At 43.2% G+C, this 19,123-nt stretch overlaps 1 protein-coding gene across 2 annotated transcripts in view; it reads left to right on the top strand.

The window, feature by feature from the left end:
* The first annotated feature begins 1,421 nt into the window (after positions 1–1,421).
* The window catches only part of ublcp1 (ubiquitin-like domain containing CTD phosphatase 1), a 41,694-nt gene continuing 23,992 nt past the window's right edge, over positions 1,422–19,123 (top strand). For both annotated transcript variants that reach the window (XM_070878579.1, XM_070878578.1), the window contains exons 1-3: positions 1,422–1,479; positions 8,002–8,179; positions 12,690–12,781. In XM_070878579.1, coding sequence (XP_070734680.1) covers positions 8,026–8,179; positions 12,690–12,781 — 246 coding nt within the window. In that variant the 5' untranslated portion in view covers positions 1,422–1,479; positions 8,002–8,025. The remainder of the gene's footprint in view (positions 1,480–8,001; positions 8,180–12,689; positions 12,782–19,123) is intronic.

Here is a 19,123-nt window from a genome sequence, read left to right as displayed (position 1 = left end):
CAGGCGGTTAAGAAAGCAAATGGCATGTTGGCCTTCATAGCAAGGGGATTTGAGTACAGGGGCAGGGAGGTGTTGCTACAGTTGTACAGGGCCTTGGTGAGGCCACACCTGGAGTATTGTGTACAGTTTTGGTCTCCTAACTTGAGGAAGGACATTCTTGCTATTGAGGGAGTGCAGCGAAGGTTCACCAGACTGATTCCCGGGATGGCGGGACTGACCTATCAAGAAAGACTGGATCAACTGGGCTTGTATTCACTGGAGTTCAGAAGAATGAGAGGGGACCTCATAGAAACGTTTAAAATTCTGACGGGGTTAGACAGGTTAGATGCAGGAAGAATGTTCCCAATGTTGGGGAAGTCCAGAACCAGGGGACACAGTCTAAGGATAAGGGGGAAGCCATTTAGGACCGAGATGAGGAGGAATTTCTTCACCCAGAGAGTGGTGAACCTGTGGAATTCTCTACCACAGAAAGTTGTTGAGGCCAATTCACTAAATATATTCAAAAAGGAGTTAGATGAAGTCCTTACTACTAGGGGAATCAAGGGGTATGGTGAGAAAGCAGGAATGGGGTACTGAAGTTGCATGTTCAGCCATGAACTCATTGAATGGCGGTGCAGGCTAGAAGGGCCGAATGGCCTACTCCTGCACCTATTTTCTATGTTTCTATGTACCCCTTTCTCGCTTTCTCTCCATACCCCTTGATCCCTTTAGTCATAAGGGCCACATCTAACTCCCTCTTCAATATATCCAAAGAACTGGCATCAACAACTCTGCGGTTGGGAATTTCACAGGTTAACAATTCTCTGAGTGAAGAAGTTTAACATAGAAACATAGAAAATAGGTGCAGGAGTAGGCCATTCGGCCCTTCGAGCTTGCACCGCCATTCAATGAGTTCAAGGCTGAACATGCAACCTCAGTACCCCATTCCTGCTTTCTCGCCATACCCCTTGATCCCCCTAGTAGTAAGGACTATATCTAACTCCTTTTTGAATATATTTAGTGAATTGGCCTCAACAACTTTCTGTGGTAGAGAATTCCACAGGTTCACCACTCTCTGGGTGAAGAAGTTTCTCCTCATCTCAGTCCTAAATGGCTCACCCCTTATCCTTAGACTGTGACCCCTGGTTCTGGACTTCCCCAACATCAGGAACATTCTTCCTGCATCTAACCTGTCCCATCCCGTCAGAATTTTATATGTTTCTATGAGATCCCCTCTCATTCTTCTAAACTCCAGTGAATATAGGGCCCAGTCGATCCAGTCTCTCCTCATATGTTGCTGTACTGGCGGGCAGCTTGCTCTTGGTGTTTATTGTGAAGGAGATTTGGGAGGGGGGAAAAGGCTCCTGGAGGGGCGGAACCTTCAGCCGGAGCCCAGGGCGCAGCAGAGAGCGAGCGGAGCGCTGTGGAGGGACGGATCCGGAGGCGAGGGGGGAGGGGGACCGGTCGGGACAGACGGAACTTCCGGCGGACACGCAGACGGTAAAAAAAAAACCCGGTGAACGAGCTAAAATAATAATAATGATGTTAATTGTAAATATAATGACAGAAAGAGGAGAGAGGGGGAGCGGCGGGTTAACGCTGAGCGGTGTCCCTCCTTCCTCAGTCAGCGCCGCTCTCACACCGGGGCTCGTTCAGCAAACTCACAACTCGCCATTCATCCCCCTTGCATGGAGCGCAATCCTCCCTTGTTGAGTTTATTAATCCGTTGGATGTATTCGCCGCCTCTTTCACTCCAAGCCTTTCATTCCTCTTCTACATTTTTTTTATTTCACTTTAAATTTGCTCCTTTTTTCCATTTTCTCCCATTCTCTCTCTCTCTATTTCTCTCTCTCTCTCTCTTGCTCTGAAATGAACTCCCAAAGTCACAGTGGGATGCATTCTCCCTTAACCTCGTCCGAAGGATGCGTCCCCTTCATCATTTCAAACTTGAGGCTTTGGCTGAGTGGATTGCCTCTCTTTTTTGCCCGACCAGCTTCTGGATTTTTTATTTTTTTGCTATTTTACCCTCTCCCCACGTTTATGCTGCTGAATTTCATAAAGGTTTTAACGTCACTGGGCTTGCAAGGAGTGTGATTTGTGGTGATACGGAGTGAGGTAGTTAATTAGTTTATTTCCTCCTCTTACTTCCCTCCCTCCCCCGTGCAAAGATTCATATTTTATACATCAAAGTAGGAGAACGGTTTTAAACCTAATCATGGGAGAATTTTGCAGGGCTATGGAGAACGAGCAGGGGAGTGGTACTAATTAGATAGCTCTGTCAAAGAGCCGGCACAATGGCCTTCGTCTGTGCTGTAAGATTCTATGAATCTCACTGTAAATGCGCAAAACTCCTCTGCATGTTCCTGGTGCATCCCCTGTCCTCGTGCTGTTAACAACAAGGAAGTGTCCGAAACGAAATAGAATCAAAGTGCTGGAAACCCACAAGAGGCAAATTAGCATTTGAAAGAACCTTTTCTTTTTCACCTTGATTAATTTGTTTGCTCTTTAATAATTGTAATCACAAAGGGCGAAGCAGGTTATAAAATCGATTGAAGCAAATTGTATTTATTTTTCATGAAGTTATAAAATAGAAAGACATGGAAGTTCGACTATATAATTTTTGAAAGTGTGGGTTGATGAAGCTTTTTTTAAACAAAGGCCAATAACATTTTGTAATTTATAAATACTGGTGTAGATTGAAATAATAGAAAAAAAACAACTTGCATTTATATAGCGCCTTTTATAACCACCGGATGTCTCAAAGCGGTGGTCAATGAAGTACTTTTGGAGTGTGGTCACTGTTGTAAGTTGGAAAAGCAGCAGCCAATTTGCGTACAGTAATATGATAATGACCAGATAATCTGTTTCTGTTATGTTGATTGAGGGATAAATAATATTGGTTAGGACACCGGGGATAACTCCCCTAATTTTCTTCGAAATAGTGCATGAGATCTTTACATCCGCCTGAGAGAACAGACAGTTTAATGTCTCATCCGAAAGACGTCACCTCTGACAGTGCAGCACTCCCTCAGTATTGTACTAGTGTGTCACCTAGATTTTTGTGCTCAAGTTTCTGGAGTGGGACTTGAACCCACAACCTTCTGACTTGGAGGCGAGTGTGCTACCCACTGAGTCACAGCTGACACCGTGTAATGGTAAATTTTGTAAGGAAATGGTTTGGCCACAGTTAGAAAACTATGTGCAGTTTTGGCACCTCATTATAGAAAGTGTATAAAAGCCATTGAAAGCATACAGTGTAGATTCCCCAGGGTAATAGCAGGGAAAATAAACTAGTTATGAAGAGAGATATGAGGTATTGGGAGTATTTCCACTGGACTAGAGGAAGCTAAGAGGAGATTTAACAGGTTTGTAAAATTAAGAAGGGTTTTGATAGTGAATAGGAATAGGCTGTTTCTCTGGTTGAGTAATGAAGGGTCATTAATTTAAAATTGATGCTGGGAGAAATGTATGCAGAGTTGTTGGAGCATGGAATGCATTGCCACAGAGAATAGTTGAAGCAGCTCCAAAAGTCACTAAACATTTGCAGAATGATACAGGACTACATGGAGAGAGGAGGGCAGTGGAATTAGTTTTGGATTATTCTGACAGAGTTGCACTAGGACATTGGACCGAATGGCTGCTTTCAGTTTTGTAAACTTGGACGGTTTTATGTAATCTTCCAATAGAGTAGTGCATCAGGGTTTGAGCATGTGCAGACTTACAAGCCTCAGTACATTGATAAAATTTTGATTCAACAGCAACAACATGCATTTATATAGCGCCTTTAACTTAGTAAAATATTTCATGGCACTCCATAGAAGTGTTATGACAAAAAAATGTTTTTACACCGAGCCAGATAAGAAGAAATTACGGCAGAAACTTGGTCAAAGAGGTAGGTTTTAAGAAGCATCTTAAAGGAGGAAAGAGAGATAGAGAAGCGGAGAGGTTTAGGGAGGGAGTTCAGAGCTTAGGGCCTTGACAGCTGAAGGCACAGCCACCAATGGTTGAGCGCTTATAATCAGGGATGCTCAAGGGGGCAGAATTTGAGGAGTGTAGATATCTCGTATGGAGGGGGGGTTGTGGGGCTGAAGGAGGTTACAGAAATCGAGAGGGGCGATCCCATGGAGGGATTTGTAAATGAGGATGAGAATTTTGAAATCGAGGCATTGCTTAACTGGGAGCCAATGTAGGACAGCGAGCGCAGGGGTGATGGGTGAGCGGGACTTGGTGCTAGTTTTGGCTGACCTCAAGTTTACATAGGGTAGAATGTGGGAGCTCAGCCAGGACTGCATTGGATTAGTCAAGTCTAGCGGTAACAAAGGCATGGATGAGGGTCACAGCAACAAGTGAGCTGAGGCAGGGCGGAGATGGGCAATGTTACGGAGGTGGAAATAAGCGGTTTTAGTTATGCTGTGGATATGTGGTTCAGCTTGACTTTGTTGGGAGGCGAATCATTGCAGTGTGTCTGAGTGACTTACTTTAAGGGATACTGCAGATTCTACCAATATGCCTCTTGTCTCCTCTCCCGGGTACTATTCTTCATATATCAGCCAGTGCAGAGTGTTGGACAAGTCTTTCAATTGTCGGATGCGTCACACACAAACCCAGTCTGGCCTCGCCCACCATCCACAGCTGTGAATTTCGCAGCAGTACTGCTGGACAGTGATCATATTTTTCTCTCCCTTGTGTTCTTATTAATTTTTTTTGATACTATAGTAATCAAGGGATATGGGGATAGAGCGGGAAGGTGCAGTTGAGTAGAATTGAATTGCAGAGCAGGCTCGAAGAGCCGAAATGCTTACTCCTGCTCCTATTTTCGTATACATCCATCCCCCCAACCCCTGTCCTGTCAGGTCCTGGGGTACATTTGTAACACCCAGTGTTAGCTGGACTAAAATGAGCAAATCAACACAGACCAGGGACCTCACTGATTGGTATGTTTATAAGCAAGTGTAAAAACAAGTTTCAATTAAATAGTTTTGAAATATAATCACTATCCCCTGCATGGGGAAAGCTTGAGAGCTTGAGACCCTGGACATGGATATAAATGATTGAGCTATGGTAGCTTCTGACAATTCAAGTCAAGCTCAACCATAATTGTGGAGCATTGACTTATAAGTAGATCCAATTTCATGTGGCCCCGATTTGAGTCCTGTTTATGTATGCGAGGGAAGCAAAGTTTTCTGTACAGTTGTAAAATGTGTATTTAAGCACACTGCAGCTTCAAGTTTCAAATTGAGCAGTTGCATCGTGAATCCAGTCAGGTATGGGCCTGATTCCAAGCAAAGTGAAGTTAGGTGTCCTTGTCCAGTGAGTCTCACTCCACTGAAGATAGGTTGGGTTCAAAGACTTGCATTTATATAGCGCCTTTCACAACCATGGGGCGTTCCAAAGTGCTTTCCAGCTAATTAAGTACTTTTTGGAATTATAGTTGTAATGTGGGAAACGCAGCAGCCAATTTGCGCACAAAAAGCTCCCACAAACAGTAATGTGAGAATGACCAACTAATCTGTTTTTCAATGATGTTGATTGAGGGATAAATACTGGCTCGGACACTGGGGAGAACCAACCTGCTCTTCTTTGAAACAGAAGGGGAGGCCTTGGTTTAACGCTCATCTGAAAGAAGGCACCTCTGGCAATGTTGCGCTCCTTCAATAATGCGCTGGAGTGTCAAGCCTAGATTTTTGTGCTGAAGTCTCTGGAGTGGGACTTGAACCCACAACTTTCTGACTCGGTCAAGAGTGCTACCCACTGAACCACAGCTGACACCGTGACAAACTCCAGAATTATACTGCAATTATAGCATCAATGTGAAGTAAAGCTACATCATGTGCTCTGATAATGTAAATACATTCTATTGTTCCAGAAGTAGCTACGCTTTGATTCAACCTGTGTGTTTAAAAACCAGAACCGTATAACTTAAAAGCGCAGCAGGAAGAAGATTGGTGCTTGGATGCTTTTGAAAGCTCTGATGTAGCAAAAAGAAATGGTCTTTAACTTCTGCTCATCTCACCATTTATGTTCTGGGAAATCACTGGGAATTCAGTAAGATGTGATGGTTTGTGTGTGCCATTTCGCTACATGAATGGAGAAAAGTAGCCAGCGGGTACGGTTGCAGAATCATTTTTCCCAAAGAACATTTGGATAAAGCCAGTTGTTCTCCACTTACCCACCCTTCTGTTCAAATGCTAGAATTTTCACAAGGCATAGCTTCATTGCACAGCCCACTGACTGTCATGAATGCACCACACAGCCCAAGAATGATTAAATGCAGTTAGCGCGTTGCAGTGTACTCTGATTCTTTGTCCCAAGCGTAGTACAGTACCATTTTTTTTGATCAAAATTGGGACACTCGATTATCTGCTGGTTTCCATTATCTACCGAGGTTCTACTGTGTACAAGACCTGTTGATTACAGGCTGTCACTTGTGGTAGTCGTGGGATCAGATTGAGGCAACGAATTAAATATGGCACAGAATTTGAAACAAATTTCTACCCCCACCAATCCCAATTATGTATTGGAGTATGCTAAATGAACCCAATATTGGGAAATAATCTTTTTCCTGTTACCTTGGTCTATGGGCCTAGAATTTCCTTTTTTGCGAGGGAACTCTATGTATTCCATTATCAATGATTAGTTTTCACGATCCTGCGATCAATTCACATTGAGAAACATTGAGTAGTAAGGTTGTGAATTTCAATTAATTTAAGAAGAAATGAATTCTTGGGATGTAAACGTTGCTGGCAATTGCTGTCCATCCTTCGTTGCCCTTGAGAAGATGGCGGTGGAACAACTTCTTGAACCACTGCAGTCTGTGTACGAAGTGCTCTCAATGTTGCTTTGTCATGGTTTGATATAACTGAGTGGCTTACTAGATCACTTCAGTGTGTAGTTAATGGTCAACCTCATTGGTAATGGCAGGTTTTCATCACCAAAGGATATCGGTGAACCAGTTGGGTTTTTAGATCATTCTGACAACATCATGTCACTTTTACTGGCACCAGATTTATTTTTGTTTCTAGATGGTTTAATCTGAATTTTCAAACTGCCATAATGGGATTTGAACTTGCGTTCTCTAGATTATTAGTCCAGGCCTCTGCATTACTCGTCTAGTAATTTAACTATTATGCGACCATCGTTATCATAGGCAGTCCCTCGAAATCGAGGAAAATTTGCTTCCACTCTAAAAGTGAGTTCTCAGTTGGCTGTACAGTCCAATACGGGAATTACAGTCTCTGTCACAGGTGGGACAGATAGTCATTGGAGGAAAGGGTGGGTGGGGAGTCTGGTTTGCCGTGCGCTCCTTTCGCTGCCTGCGCTTGTTTTCTGCATGCTCTCGGCGACGAGACTCGAGGTGCTCAGCACCCTCCCGGATGCTCTTCCTCCACTTAGGGCGGTCTTTGGCCAGGGATTCCCAGGTGTCGGTGGGGATGTTGCACTTTTATCAAGGAGGCTTTGAGGGTGTCCTTAAAACGTTTCCTCTGCCCACCTGGGGACTGTCTGCCGTGTAGGAGTTCTGAGTCGAGCACTTGCTTTGGGAGTCTTGTGTCGGGCATGGGGACAATGTGGCCCGCTCAACAGAGCTGGTCGAGCTACCGTACCCAATTCTGGAATGATGTGTGGAATCACATCTTTGCCCTTCCACCCTCAGTAGAGATGCTCAATATAATCGCTGTGCTACAAGTTCTCGAGCAATGTATCTGTTTACAGTGGACATATACAATTATATATTGGTTTAAGATTAAGTTTTTATGGAACAGACCCAGAAGTATAGGGCATCCACTTATCCAGAGTCCATGAAACATTAGAAACACTCAGTTGTATTTGGTTGGTTTATGCAAAACCAGGCCCTGGCTCCACAAAAGTTCTTCCAGATATTCGAAGTTCTATGATATATTTTCTTTGAACAGCTCGTTTTTATTTTTACTGCATAATAGTCTTTGAAATGCATTTCAGAATTTAGAATGAAAATTTTGATGCGCTCAAATTAATATTTTTAACTTTTTTTTATTCATTCTATAGTAAAGCTTAACCTTGCCTGTGAGGATGTCCATATCAATTATAATAAAGTGGAGTGGGCAGGAATATCCAGTGACAAAACTGACAGAAGAGGATACGGTGCTGGACTTGAAGGAGACGATTAAAACTCTAACCGGGGTGCTTCCGGAACGCCAGAAGTTACTCGGCCTGAAAATCAAAGGTAGTGTTTGTGCGTGTTTACGTTCAAGTGCAGCTGGATTCAGCTCTGGTAGAATGCAAACGTTGTCAATGTTGAGTGAATCCAGCTTTTAACAAATGCTTCCTAAGCCTAACCCGAGTTTGTTCCAATTCGAGTTGGGAATAAATTGGAAAGCATCACTGCAGAGTGAAAGGGGCAAAAGGTTTCAGGGAATGTGAGACAAAGGACAGCAAAAACATAAATTACCGAAAGCCAGCGGAGAATAAAACCTTTTTTGTGAGATGGTCGGTGTGAAGCACTCGATTTTCAGAGGTATTGTGGAGCCTTCCTTTTATTAAAACAATAATAATTGGAGAGCATTTGATATTGAGTTCTAATCAATGGCTGTGAATGAGAAGTGGTTTATGTTGGGATTGCCCTCTGATCAAGTATATTATCCACTTATTCCATTACCGTTTGCTGTTTCTGTAATGTGCAGTGAAGTATGAGTTTCAGAGCAAAGTAGTGATATTACAAATCAAGATCTTTCGTAGATATCTTTTCAGGTTCATAGAAACATAGAAAATAGGTGCAGGAGTAGGCCATTCGGCCCTTCGAGCCTGCATCGCCATTCAACAAGATCATGGCTGATCACCCACCCCAGCACATCCCCCCCCCCCCCCCCCCCCATACCTCCCCGAACCCCCCAGCCGCGAGAACCACATCCAACTCCCTCCTGAACACACCCAATGAACTGGCATCAACAACTCTCCGAGGCAGGGAACCCCACAGGCCAACAACTCCCCGAGTGAAGAAGTCTCTCCCAATCCCAGCCCCAAACAGCCCACCCCCCCCATCCCAAGAGCCTGCCACCCCCCCCCGGCTCCGGTACCACCCAACACCAGGAACACTCCCCCCGCACCCAACCAGCCCTGTCCTGTCAGAATCCTTCCCAAATGCCAAACACCCCCGGATGTCGAGCCCCTGGAGCCACGCCCCCGCGACGCCAACCACACCACATCCACCAACCGCCATCTGCGCAGTCAACCCGTCCACCCCACTCCCCGCACCGAGGCACAGAGCCCCCAGGCCTGCCCCTCCAACACACTACACCCCCCCCCAGACCTTCGCTGCAATGTGGCCCCTCCTGTCCCCTGCCCTGGGTTTCTCCACCCCCCCACCTCCACCACTCTCCCCTCCATCCCCCGCCCTCATCTTCCCTCTGCCTCCCCACACAGGCTCCCATCTTGGGGGCAGTAACCTTCTTGGGCAGGGAATTTTAGCCCCCAGCGTGGAAGTCCTGCTCCTGCCGCAGAATTGACCTTACCACCCCTCAATGGAAGTGGAGTGCAATTTCCCACACTCCACTTCCTTTCGGGGCAGTTACCGGGGTACGACTGGATGCTTCTGTGACAGTTTGAACTGTCAGTTGCATCACTTTAAAATATAATCATAGAAATTTACAGCACGGAAGGAGGCCATTTCGGCCCACCGTGTCCGCGCCAGCCGACAAAGCTATCCAGCCTAATCCCACTTTCCAGCTCTTGGTCCGTAGTCCGGTAGGTTATGGCACTTCAAGTGCATATCCAAGTACTACTTAAATGTGGTGAGGGTTTCTGTCTCTACCACCCTTTCAGGCAGTGAGTTCCAACCCTCCCACCACTGTCTGGGTGAAGAAATTTCCCCTCAAATTCCCTTTAATCTTTCTACCAATTACTTTAAATTTATGCCCCCAGGTTGTTGACTCCTCTGCTAAGGGAAATAGGTCCTTTCTATCCACTCTATCTAGGTTCCTCATAATTTTATACACCTCAATAAGGTCTTCACTCAGTCTACTCTGTTCCAAAGAAAACAACTCCAGCCTATCCAATCTTTCCTCATAGCTAAAATTCTCCAGTCCGGGCAACATCCTCGTAAATCTCTGTACCTTCTGTAGTGCAATCACATCTTTCTTGTAATGTGGTGATCAGAACTGCACACAGTATTCTACTTGCTCTCTTGAACGATGTGAGCGTCTTACTTTTGAGAGTTGGCTCGTACATGATATTTTGACCCCTTTGTGACCTAAACTAGATAATCATGTCTTTTGTACAATTACCTGTTCGATCTCTCTGAACAGTTGGTGAGGTATGATACGAATCAATAAGCTGCTTTATTTCACAGCGAGACAAGAACTCACTTAATTCAACAATTGTGATCAGACTCACTTAATTCATCATTACAACTTATCTTTGTGTAATAATGGATACACTACGCATTCCTCACATCAACAGGTCATCTAGCTTAACTTAAAGTAAAATGATTTATGTTTGCTCTCTCCTACATTCCAAGCTTCTTGCAACCTATGCCTGGCTACCTTGTACCATTCTGTTTCAGAAATCTGATTGACTGCCTGTGTCTCAGTTTTGATTCTAGCTTTGCACAGTCAGAAAGGAAAGGTCTGCCAGATCCCCTGCTTAGTACCTGTGAACCAGTGGTTCCAACACAATGGGTCTGAGGTCTTGGCAATTACCGAGACAAACTACTAAGTTGCTTATTATTCACAGTCTATAGACAAATAATATCAAGGCCAGCTCATTAGCTATTGTCTCCGAGCCTCGTTTAAAAATCTTGGGCCAGATTTTCGAGAGGTTTGCGACTGGGTTTTCACCACGATTTGACCCTCTGCAGCAAAAGCCCGGGCAGGATCCTCGGGTACCTGTTTGTGATGGCGTTTCCAAGCACCGCCGGGGAGAAGTGGCCGATGTGCAACGACTCCGATTGCGTTTGCTATCAGGTTTCAGCACTCTCCCGACCCGTACACCGCACACAGAATAGCGACAGGTCAAACCCGTCGGTGCAGCCCTGTCAGCAGCAGTAAGTCAGAAAACCTGCAGAAAAGGTAAGTTAAAGTTTTTATTTTTAAATTTTTTTGCAGCGATTACTTAGTTAAGGGTCTTGTAAATGTTTTGGGGAATTTTTTTCCCCCTCCCAAGGCCCTTCTCGCAGTGCTCCCGGCTCTGCACTAAAGTTGGAAAGGATCGCTTTTTTGCGCCGAGAACACTTGTGCAATGCCTCACTTTGCGATGCCCAAAGGCTGAAAGTTAGGTCTTAAAACATTAGCGCAGCGAAAATGTTAATTTTCACTGATTGCTTGCGTTTTCGCTGAAAAATCTCGAAAGCTGAAAATCCAGCCCAAGCTTGAGTGAATGTACTATGCTATCAAACACAACGATTAAAGGTCTATGTTTTTCCCCCAAAACCTTTCTGGAAAAATGATCAAAAGATTCTAAAACATGATCAGTGATTCAATTGAAATTGTGTTCCAATAGCACAGCAGTGCACAAACTCTGGAGCATGGGCGATATGTGGCTTACAAACCCCAGACAACTCGGTCCTATTTGCGCTTATGTTTTTTACTCGCTGGTATGTCCTATTTGGATGTTTGGAAATGGAGTTTCTTTTTGTTGCCTTGTTGGTGGATAAATCTTAAATCAGAACACCAAGATCAGTTTGCATCCACAGCTTGAAGTAAATACAATTAACGGGCGTTAAACTTTATATGTGGCCCTGAGTGGCTGACAAAGACAATTGGACACTCCTGCAATAGCACAGAATTTCAGACATTTTTTTCCATCTTTATTTCCTGCCAGCTTTCCCCCCACCCCTTCACTAATGGGGTTGAATCTCCATTGGGTATGGTGGTTCTTCCATTCTTCATCTCTGAAGACATCTTCTAAAGCTTGCAGCTCAAAAACTGCAAAGTGATCAATTGCTGCGTCCCACGAACACGTCGTGCCTTCAGCTCTGTACACCGTTCATTTGGAATAATGGGGCACCCTTTATGAGAAATTGTGTTCAATTGGTCAAGGCACTGGAAGGCCCAGATTCATGCTGCTTAACAGCATCAAGATTTAAAAAGAGCAGGAGGGTAGGAAGTTGCTGGCATAGTGGGTTAGACACTGTCTTTTTACCTATTGGTTTTAAATCCAGACCAGGCTAATGACCTGCAAGTCTCCTCTGACTTCTGACTGTAAGGGCTCTCCGTGAAATGAGTTTTCTTGGTCTCATTTGAATGGGCTCACCATAGAGAACTGCTCCTAATTTGACAGCTTAAGTGAATTGGTAGTCTCGCTCAAAGAAGATATCAAGCATGGAGATTGAGGATAAGGCACCTTGTTGAGGCAGCATAGAGGGAGTTTATTAATCATCGATCCTGTCCCGAACATTAACATCAGGGGCTTGGATGAGAGCATAAAAATAAGAATAGGAGAGTTGTGATTGGATGACACCAAATTTGCATTTTAACAGCCCACAGATTGTAAGAGGAAGGGAGAGGCAAGATGTTCCACAGTATTGAGGCATTGGGAAAGATTGAGCTGGAGTAGGGGGCTTTATGAGAAACTTACTGAGGGAGGATGACCTCGCAGGGTGGCATGTTTGGCGTTCAGGAGGATCACCCGGGAAAAGCTCAGAAGGCCATAGCAGTACAGATAAAGTCAAGTATGCTCCATTTTGTTAATCGCTAGCTTTGTAATGAATCTGAGCTGATTCCTCTTCTCTCTGTTTACAGGTAAAGCTGCAGAAGATGACGTTAAGCTGGGCGTGCTTAAACTGAAACCAAATACTAAGATTATGATGATGGGCAGTAGGGAAGAGTGCCTGGTAGGGATCAGATCCAAACACAATTGACTAACAAAAACTGTAGTGACTAACATGTATATGTTTGTTTCAAAAAGGATGGATATGTCCAAAATCTGAAATTAAGAATGAATTTGCTGCATGTATGCAATAGCACTGGCAGGTTCTGGTTAAGGAAAAGACTGCTCAATGCTTTGGCTGGATGTGTTTTGTTAGAACTCATTCTGGGTTTCACTCTGAAATGTTAATCAGCCTTTTCTTCACCCAAGAATCACCAGATCTGCTGCATAGTTCAAGCACTGACTAACTCATTTCTTTCCGTACCAGAATCTTTAAACAGTTAAAACAAAAGCTTTGTTTTGCACAGTTTTCTGCGGATGTTAAATGCTAGCTAGCACGTTCTTCAGCAAAGTAACCTAGAAATAGCTGCGAGAGGTCTTTCCTTTCACTGACAGATCTGGATGGATGGTGCATGCTGGGGCCATTGCTAAGGCCCCAAGGGGAGGTTTATTGAGGCTGGAGGTGGGGGGCAGGTAGCGGGCAGCTGCTGCATGTGGGACCAAAGTTGCCCACTGGATGACAGGGACAGCTTCAGCAGTAACCAATGAGAAGGCATTAGCTGGGAACCGTTACCAATGAAAGTCGGTTCCTTTGGCCAATAATAGGAGAGTTAGAAGTAATATGGTTCATGTTGCTGGAAATGCCCTGCTTTTAGTGATTTCTGTACTTCGATCCCTAAATCTCTGTTCATCCACAGTTCCTAGCTTCTCACCAAATACTCATCTAACTTTCCTAGGTCCAAAGTGGATGACTTCAAACTTCCCCACACTGAACTCCATCTGCCACAGTTTTGCCCACTCACTTAATCTATCAATGTTACCGTTGCAACTTTCTGCTCCCATCTACACTATTCCTTCATCTAAGTCATTTCTACATCTAGTGAAAAGCTGAGGCCACAGTACAGATCCCTGTGGGGGGGGGGGGGGGGTCCACATCATCTCAATTTGAATAAATATCCATGATCCCTATTCTCTTTCTCCTACCACCTAACCAACACCCTACTCATGTCAAATGTTGCCTCCAATTCCATGTGCTCTCATTTTTGTTAAGTGGCTTAGGTGGAACCTAATTAAATGCCTTCTGGAAATCTATATAAATAACATCAATAGACATTCCTTTATCTACCACATCAGTTAGCTCCTCAAAAAATTCAACTAGATTTGTCTTGCCCTTTACAAATTCATGCTGGTCATATTTGTCCAAGTGTTCAGTCATTCGGTTCCTAATAACAGATTCTATTAACTTTCCCAACAGACGTTGGACTAATAGACCTATGATTTCCTAGTTTATCTCTCCTACCCTTCTTAAATTTATATTTATTCATTCATGGGATGTGGGCATTGCCAGCAAGGTGGTGGTGAGCTGCCTTCTTGATACACCTTAGTGGTTTGCTAGGCCATTTTAGAGGGCAGTTAAGAGTAAACCACATGTGGGTCTGGAGTCATATATAGGCCAGACCGGGTAAGGGTGGCAGATTTCCTTCCCCCAAGGACATTAGTAAACCAGATAGGTTTTTACAACAATCCAGTAGTTTCATGGTCACCATTACTGATACTAGCATTTAATTCCAGATTTATTTAATTGAATTTTAACTCCCTTGCTGCCCTGGTGGGATTTGAACTCATGTCTCCAGATCAATAGTCCAGGCCTCTGGATTACTAGTCCTGTAACATAAGAACATAAGAAATAGGAGCAGGAGTAGGCCATACGGCCCCTCACGCCTACTCCGCCATTTAATAAGATCATGGCTGATCCAATCATGGACTCAGCTCCACTTCCCTGCCTGCTCCCCATAACTCCTTATCCCCTTATCGTTTAAGAAACTGCCTATTTCTGTCTTAAATTTATTCACTGTCCCAGCTTCCACAGATTAACAACCCTCTGAGAGAAGAAATTTCTCCTTATCTCTGTTTTAAATGGACGGCCCCTTATTCTAAGATCATGCTCTCTAGTTCTAGTCTCCCCCATCGGTGGAAACATCCACCTTGTCAAGCCCCCTCATGATCTTCTACATTTCGAAAAGATAGCCACTATGCTCCCATACCCAATAAATAATGGAGTGCCATTTACAATTTTCCAATTAAAGGGAACAATTTCCGAATCAAGAAAGTTTTCAAAGATTATAACTAGTGCATCTACAATTTCCTCACCTACTTCTTCTAATTCCCTGAGATGGAAATTATCAGGTCCCAGAGATTTGTCTATTTTTAGTCTTGTTATTTTCTCCATGACCATTTTTTAACTTGTATTAAGTTCGTCCCCTTGATTTATTTTTATTTTTCCTAGTATCTCTGGTACTTTATCCTCATCCTGTACTGTGAAGACCGATCCAAAGCAAGTGTTTAGCAAGTCTGCCATTTCCTTATTTTCAATTACACTAATGCCTGTGTCTATCTTTAAAGGTCCCACATTACTCTTAGCCACCCTCTTTAATATACTTGTCAAAACCTTTAGTGTTGTCCTTGATATCTCTCTTAAATTTTTCCTCCTAGTCCCTTTTTGAAACTCTTACTACTGTCTTTGTATCCATTTGCTGTTCTTTATAGTTCTCCTAATCCAAGGGATCGCCACTATTCTTTGCATTTATATCAGCTCTTGTAGTTTCATACTATCTATCACTTCTTTCGTTGACTAAGATTGTTTCATTACACAAGTGGAGCTCTTGCTCTTTAGGGGCTTGTACAGGTCTTATATTCTACAAATACTTCTTTGAACACCTCCCAATGTTCAGCTCTAGTTTAATCTGTTAATATTTCTGCCCAGTGTACAATTTCTGCCTCTAAATTACCTACATTTAAAACCTTAGTTTGTGACTCACCCTTCTACCTCTCCAATCAAATACCAGTTTCAATCGTGTTCTGGTCACTATTAGCTAGATTTTCTAATACCATTAGATTGTTGAATAATTCAGGTTAATTACTCATCAATAAATCTAATGTGGCCTGTTCTCTTGTTGGCTCAATAACATATTGCTCCAGAAACTGTTTTGAATACACTTAAGACATTTGCTGGCTTTGGGACTCGAGCTGTTTTGCTTCTCCCAGTCTATAAAAATTAAAGTCTCCCATTATAACCACTCGTTCTCTGATCTCCATGTTTATGCATCCTGCTACATTATCACTGCTATCAGGAGGCCTATAGACAACTCCCATCAAAGTCCTGCATCTTTTTCTATTCTTCAATTCTAACGAGAGAGTTTGTAATGCCTGCTCACTCATACTGATATCCCCTCTTTCTAATGCTGTATTAGTGTCCTTTATCAAAATTGCTACTTTTTTTCCAATTTCCTGTCCTTTCTAAAGACCTTATAACGTGGTTTATTTATCACCCAGTCATGCCCAACTTATAGCCAGGTCTCAGTGATGCCACTACCCTTTAAGCTGAATTTGCACTTCTAATTCCCTTGTTTCATTCCTTTTGCTACATGCATGAGTGTATAGAACTCTTCTTTGCTCAGTTGAGCCGAGCCTATGTTGCCCTGATGCTGTCTTGCTCACACATTTTAGCTCATCACACTCCTTGTTTTTCATTACTCCTATTGTATTTTGATCAGTTCTTTTGTTAGAACATAAGAAATAGGAGCAGGAGTATATTTTTTTCTGAACCTGAAGATTCAACTTTCCTTTAACACCTTTGATGATCTGGACTTGGCTTTCATCCCTTTTTCTTTAGGTTATTTTCACTTTTATTTTTATTTCTGCCTAAGCTCTCCCCTTCCCCCACCACCATATTGGTTTATGGTCCTTTCGACCTCCCTATTTATCCTTTCAGCGAGGGCCTTGTACGCAGCCCGGTTTTGGTACAGCCCGTCGGAGTGATGCAACTCCTTCCTATCCCAGTACTGGTCCCAGTGTCCCATGCAATGGAACCCCTCTTTCCCACACTAATCCTTCAGCCACATGTTTACTTTCCTAATCTGTTAGTTCCTGTGCCAGTTTGCATGTGGCTCAGGTAATAATCCTGAGATTATTATCCTCAAATTCCTGCTTTTTAACTTAACTCCTAACTCCTGATACTCCCTCAGCAGGACCTCTGCCCCATTTCCTATGTCATTTGTTCCACATGATTCATGACAACTGGATCTTCCCCCTCCATTTCCAGCTGCATATTATATCTCTTACTCTGGTAGGCAATGTGCCCTTCGGGACTCTCGTTCGTGACTGCAGAGGATGCCTAATGAATTCCCTGTAACTACCATGTTTCTATTCTGCTTCTCGCCACACCCCCTCCCACCCTCCTCTCTTCTCTGAGGTATGACTACTCTGGAGAAAACTGTTCAGATATTCCTCTACCTACCTTGTGTGTCGGACTGTCTCGAACTCGCACCCACTTGAGGTTTAGATTGTATTTAGTAGATGGATTTAGCTTGATTTAAAACTAATTAGTTACTCTGATTAATTTAACTTTAAAGTTGATGACATTTAATAAAGTTTAAATTAAACACTTAGCTTGATTTCCTCCGGCTCGGCTGGATTGCTCGGGTATTGCCAGGGACTAGGGGTAACGGTTGTAGAGAGTGACTCGAGAAGTTAGAGGTTCTTTACATTAGAACTGAGAAGGTTAGGAGTAATTTAATACAGGTCTTTCAAATTAGGAAGGGTTGTGATCAGATAAATAGTGATAGATTGTTTCTGCTCGTAAGTCAGACATTAATGAGAGGGCATAATTTAAGGTAATCAATATAAGAATTAAAGGGGAAGATAGAAAACATGTTTTCACAGAAGTTAGTTAGAACGTGAAATTCTTTGCCACAAGCTAATGTTAAAGCAGAGTTCATAAATTAATTTACAAAGAAAATGAGATTATTGCTTGAAAATTAATATTGTAAGGTATGAAGAATGATCAAGAGAATGAGAGTAGACTAGGTGGAGAAAAATACTGACGCAGACTAGACGATTTGAACCGTTGGCTCCATAAATAATCTTCCATCCACAGTTGGATAATTTAATCAGGGAAATACTTTCAGTTGTGTGGGTTATTTTGTTTGGGACCACTTGTAGAGTGGAATTTTATCTCCGCTCATTTTTTCTTCTTAAGCGGACAGTATATTCAAGCTAACATGAACTGGGGGAGCCCCTGAATGTTTTTATTTTAGGGTCATGTTGTTAGTTGGAAATTTCTGAAATGTTCGTTTGGTGAAGGAAACATGAAATGAAAAGTGGAAAGTGTTTATAAATGCTGTACTTTGGCCCCTAAGCTCTGAAACTCCCTCCCTAAACCTCTGCCTCTCTTTCCTCCTTTAAGACGCTCCTTAAAACCTACCTCTTTGACCAAGCTGCCGTAATTTCTTGTGTGGCTCGATGTCAAATTTTGTCTTGTAACATTACTATGAAGCGCCTTGGGACGTTTTACTACATTAAAGGCCCTATATAAATAAAAGTTGTTTATATGGGTTTAAATTACTTTAAAGGGGGGAAAATTGCAGGACTATGACAAAAGAGCAGGGTAATTGGATAGCTCTTTCAAAGAGCTGGCACAGACACGATGGGCCGAATGGCGGCCTTCGCTGCTGTATGATTCTATGAGTGGCCTGTTTCTGTGTTGTAACTCTCTCTGATTTTCTGTTCCTGTCCCCGAAATCTACAAAAGCACACTTTCCAATTGGAATCATTGACTAGCCAATGAGAGTAGAAATGCTGGCTGATTCTGCACCTTCCTCACTCAGGGGTGCAAAGCTAATAACCCAAATCCTGCCTGGGTGAGAGAAGCAAATTTGGTACCGATTTGGGGATAATACCAGGGGCTATGTCATCTGTTGCATAACTGTTAAGGTCTACACCAGGGGAGTCACCAGGGATAAAGTGGCTTTTTTAATGCTTTTCATGTGAGAGTCAAATTAGTGAATGTTGACAGCCTATTCCGCTATCGGAGGCATTGCAGCCGAGCTATCGGAGACCCTGTTGTGCACTATTGCCTGGCTGAATGGGTAAGCAGATATCAGTTGCCAGATCCCAGCCAGTGCCAATTTTGATCTAACCGCAAAGAGAAAGCAACCTGGGATTATTCAGATGCTGAACTTTTTTTCTCATTCCCCTCCCTGCAGGGGATGAGTCCTACTTCTGCCTGGTGCCCTCAGAAGGCACCTCAGACATCAGGACTTTCCACGTGGGGAATTGTTTGTTAGAACCTGTGGTACAACACTTTATTGTCGGATGCTTTGTGTATTAATGTATGTTTATGCTGATTTATAGCTTTGTTAATAGTTTGCACAGTCCCTTCTGTGAGGAACTTACTTTGGATATTCTTTGTGAATAATGCATTCCTGTTCGATGATGCCTGTGTTTCTCCTTTTTTTTGGTGTATTTT

The sequence above is a fragment of the Pristiophorus japonicus genome, chromosome 4 (genome assembly GCF_044704955.1).
Source record: "Pristiophorus japonicus isolate sPriJap1 chromosome 4, sPriJap1.hap1, whole genome shotgun sequence".
NCBI classification, from domain to species: domain Eukaryota; kingdom Metazoa; phylum Chordata; class Chondrichthyes; family Pristiophoridae; genus Pristiophorus; species Pristiophorus japonicus.
Note: the sequence above shows the minus strand (reverse complement) of the source record. Positions and strands in the feature narration are given on the sequence as shown.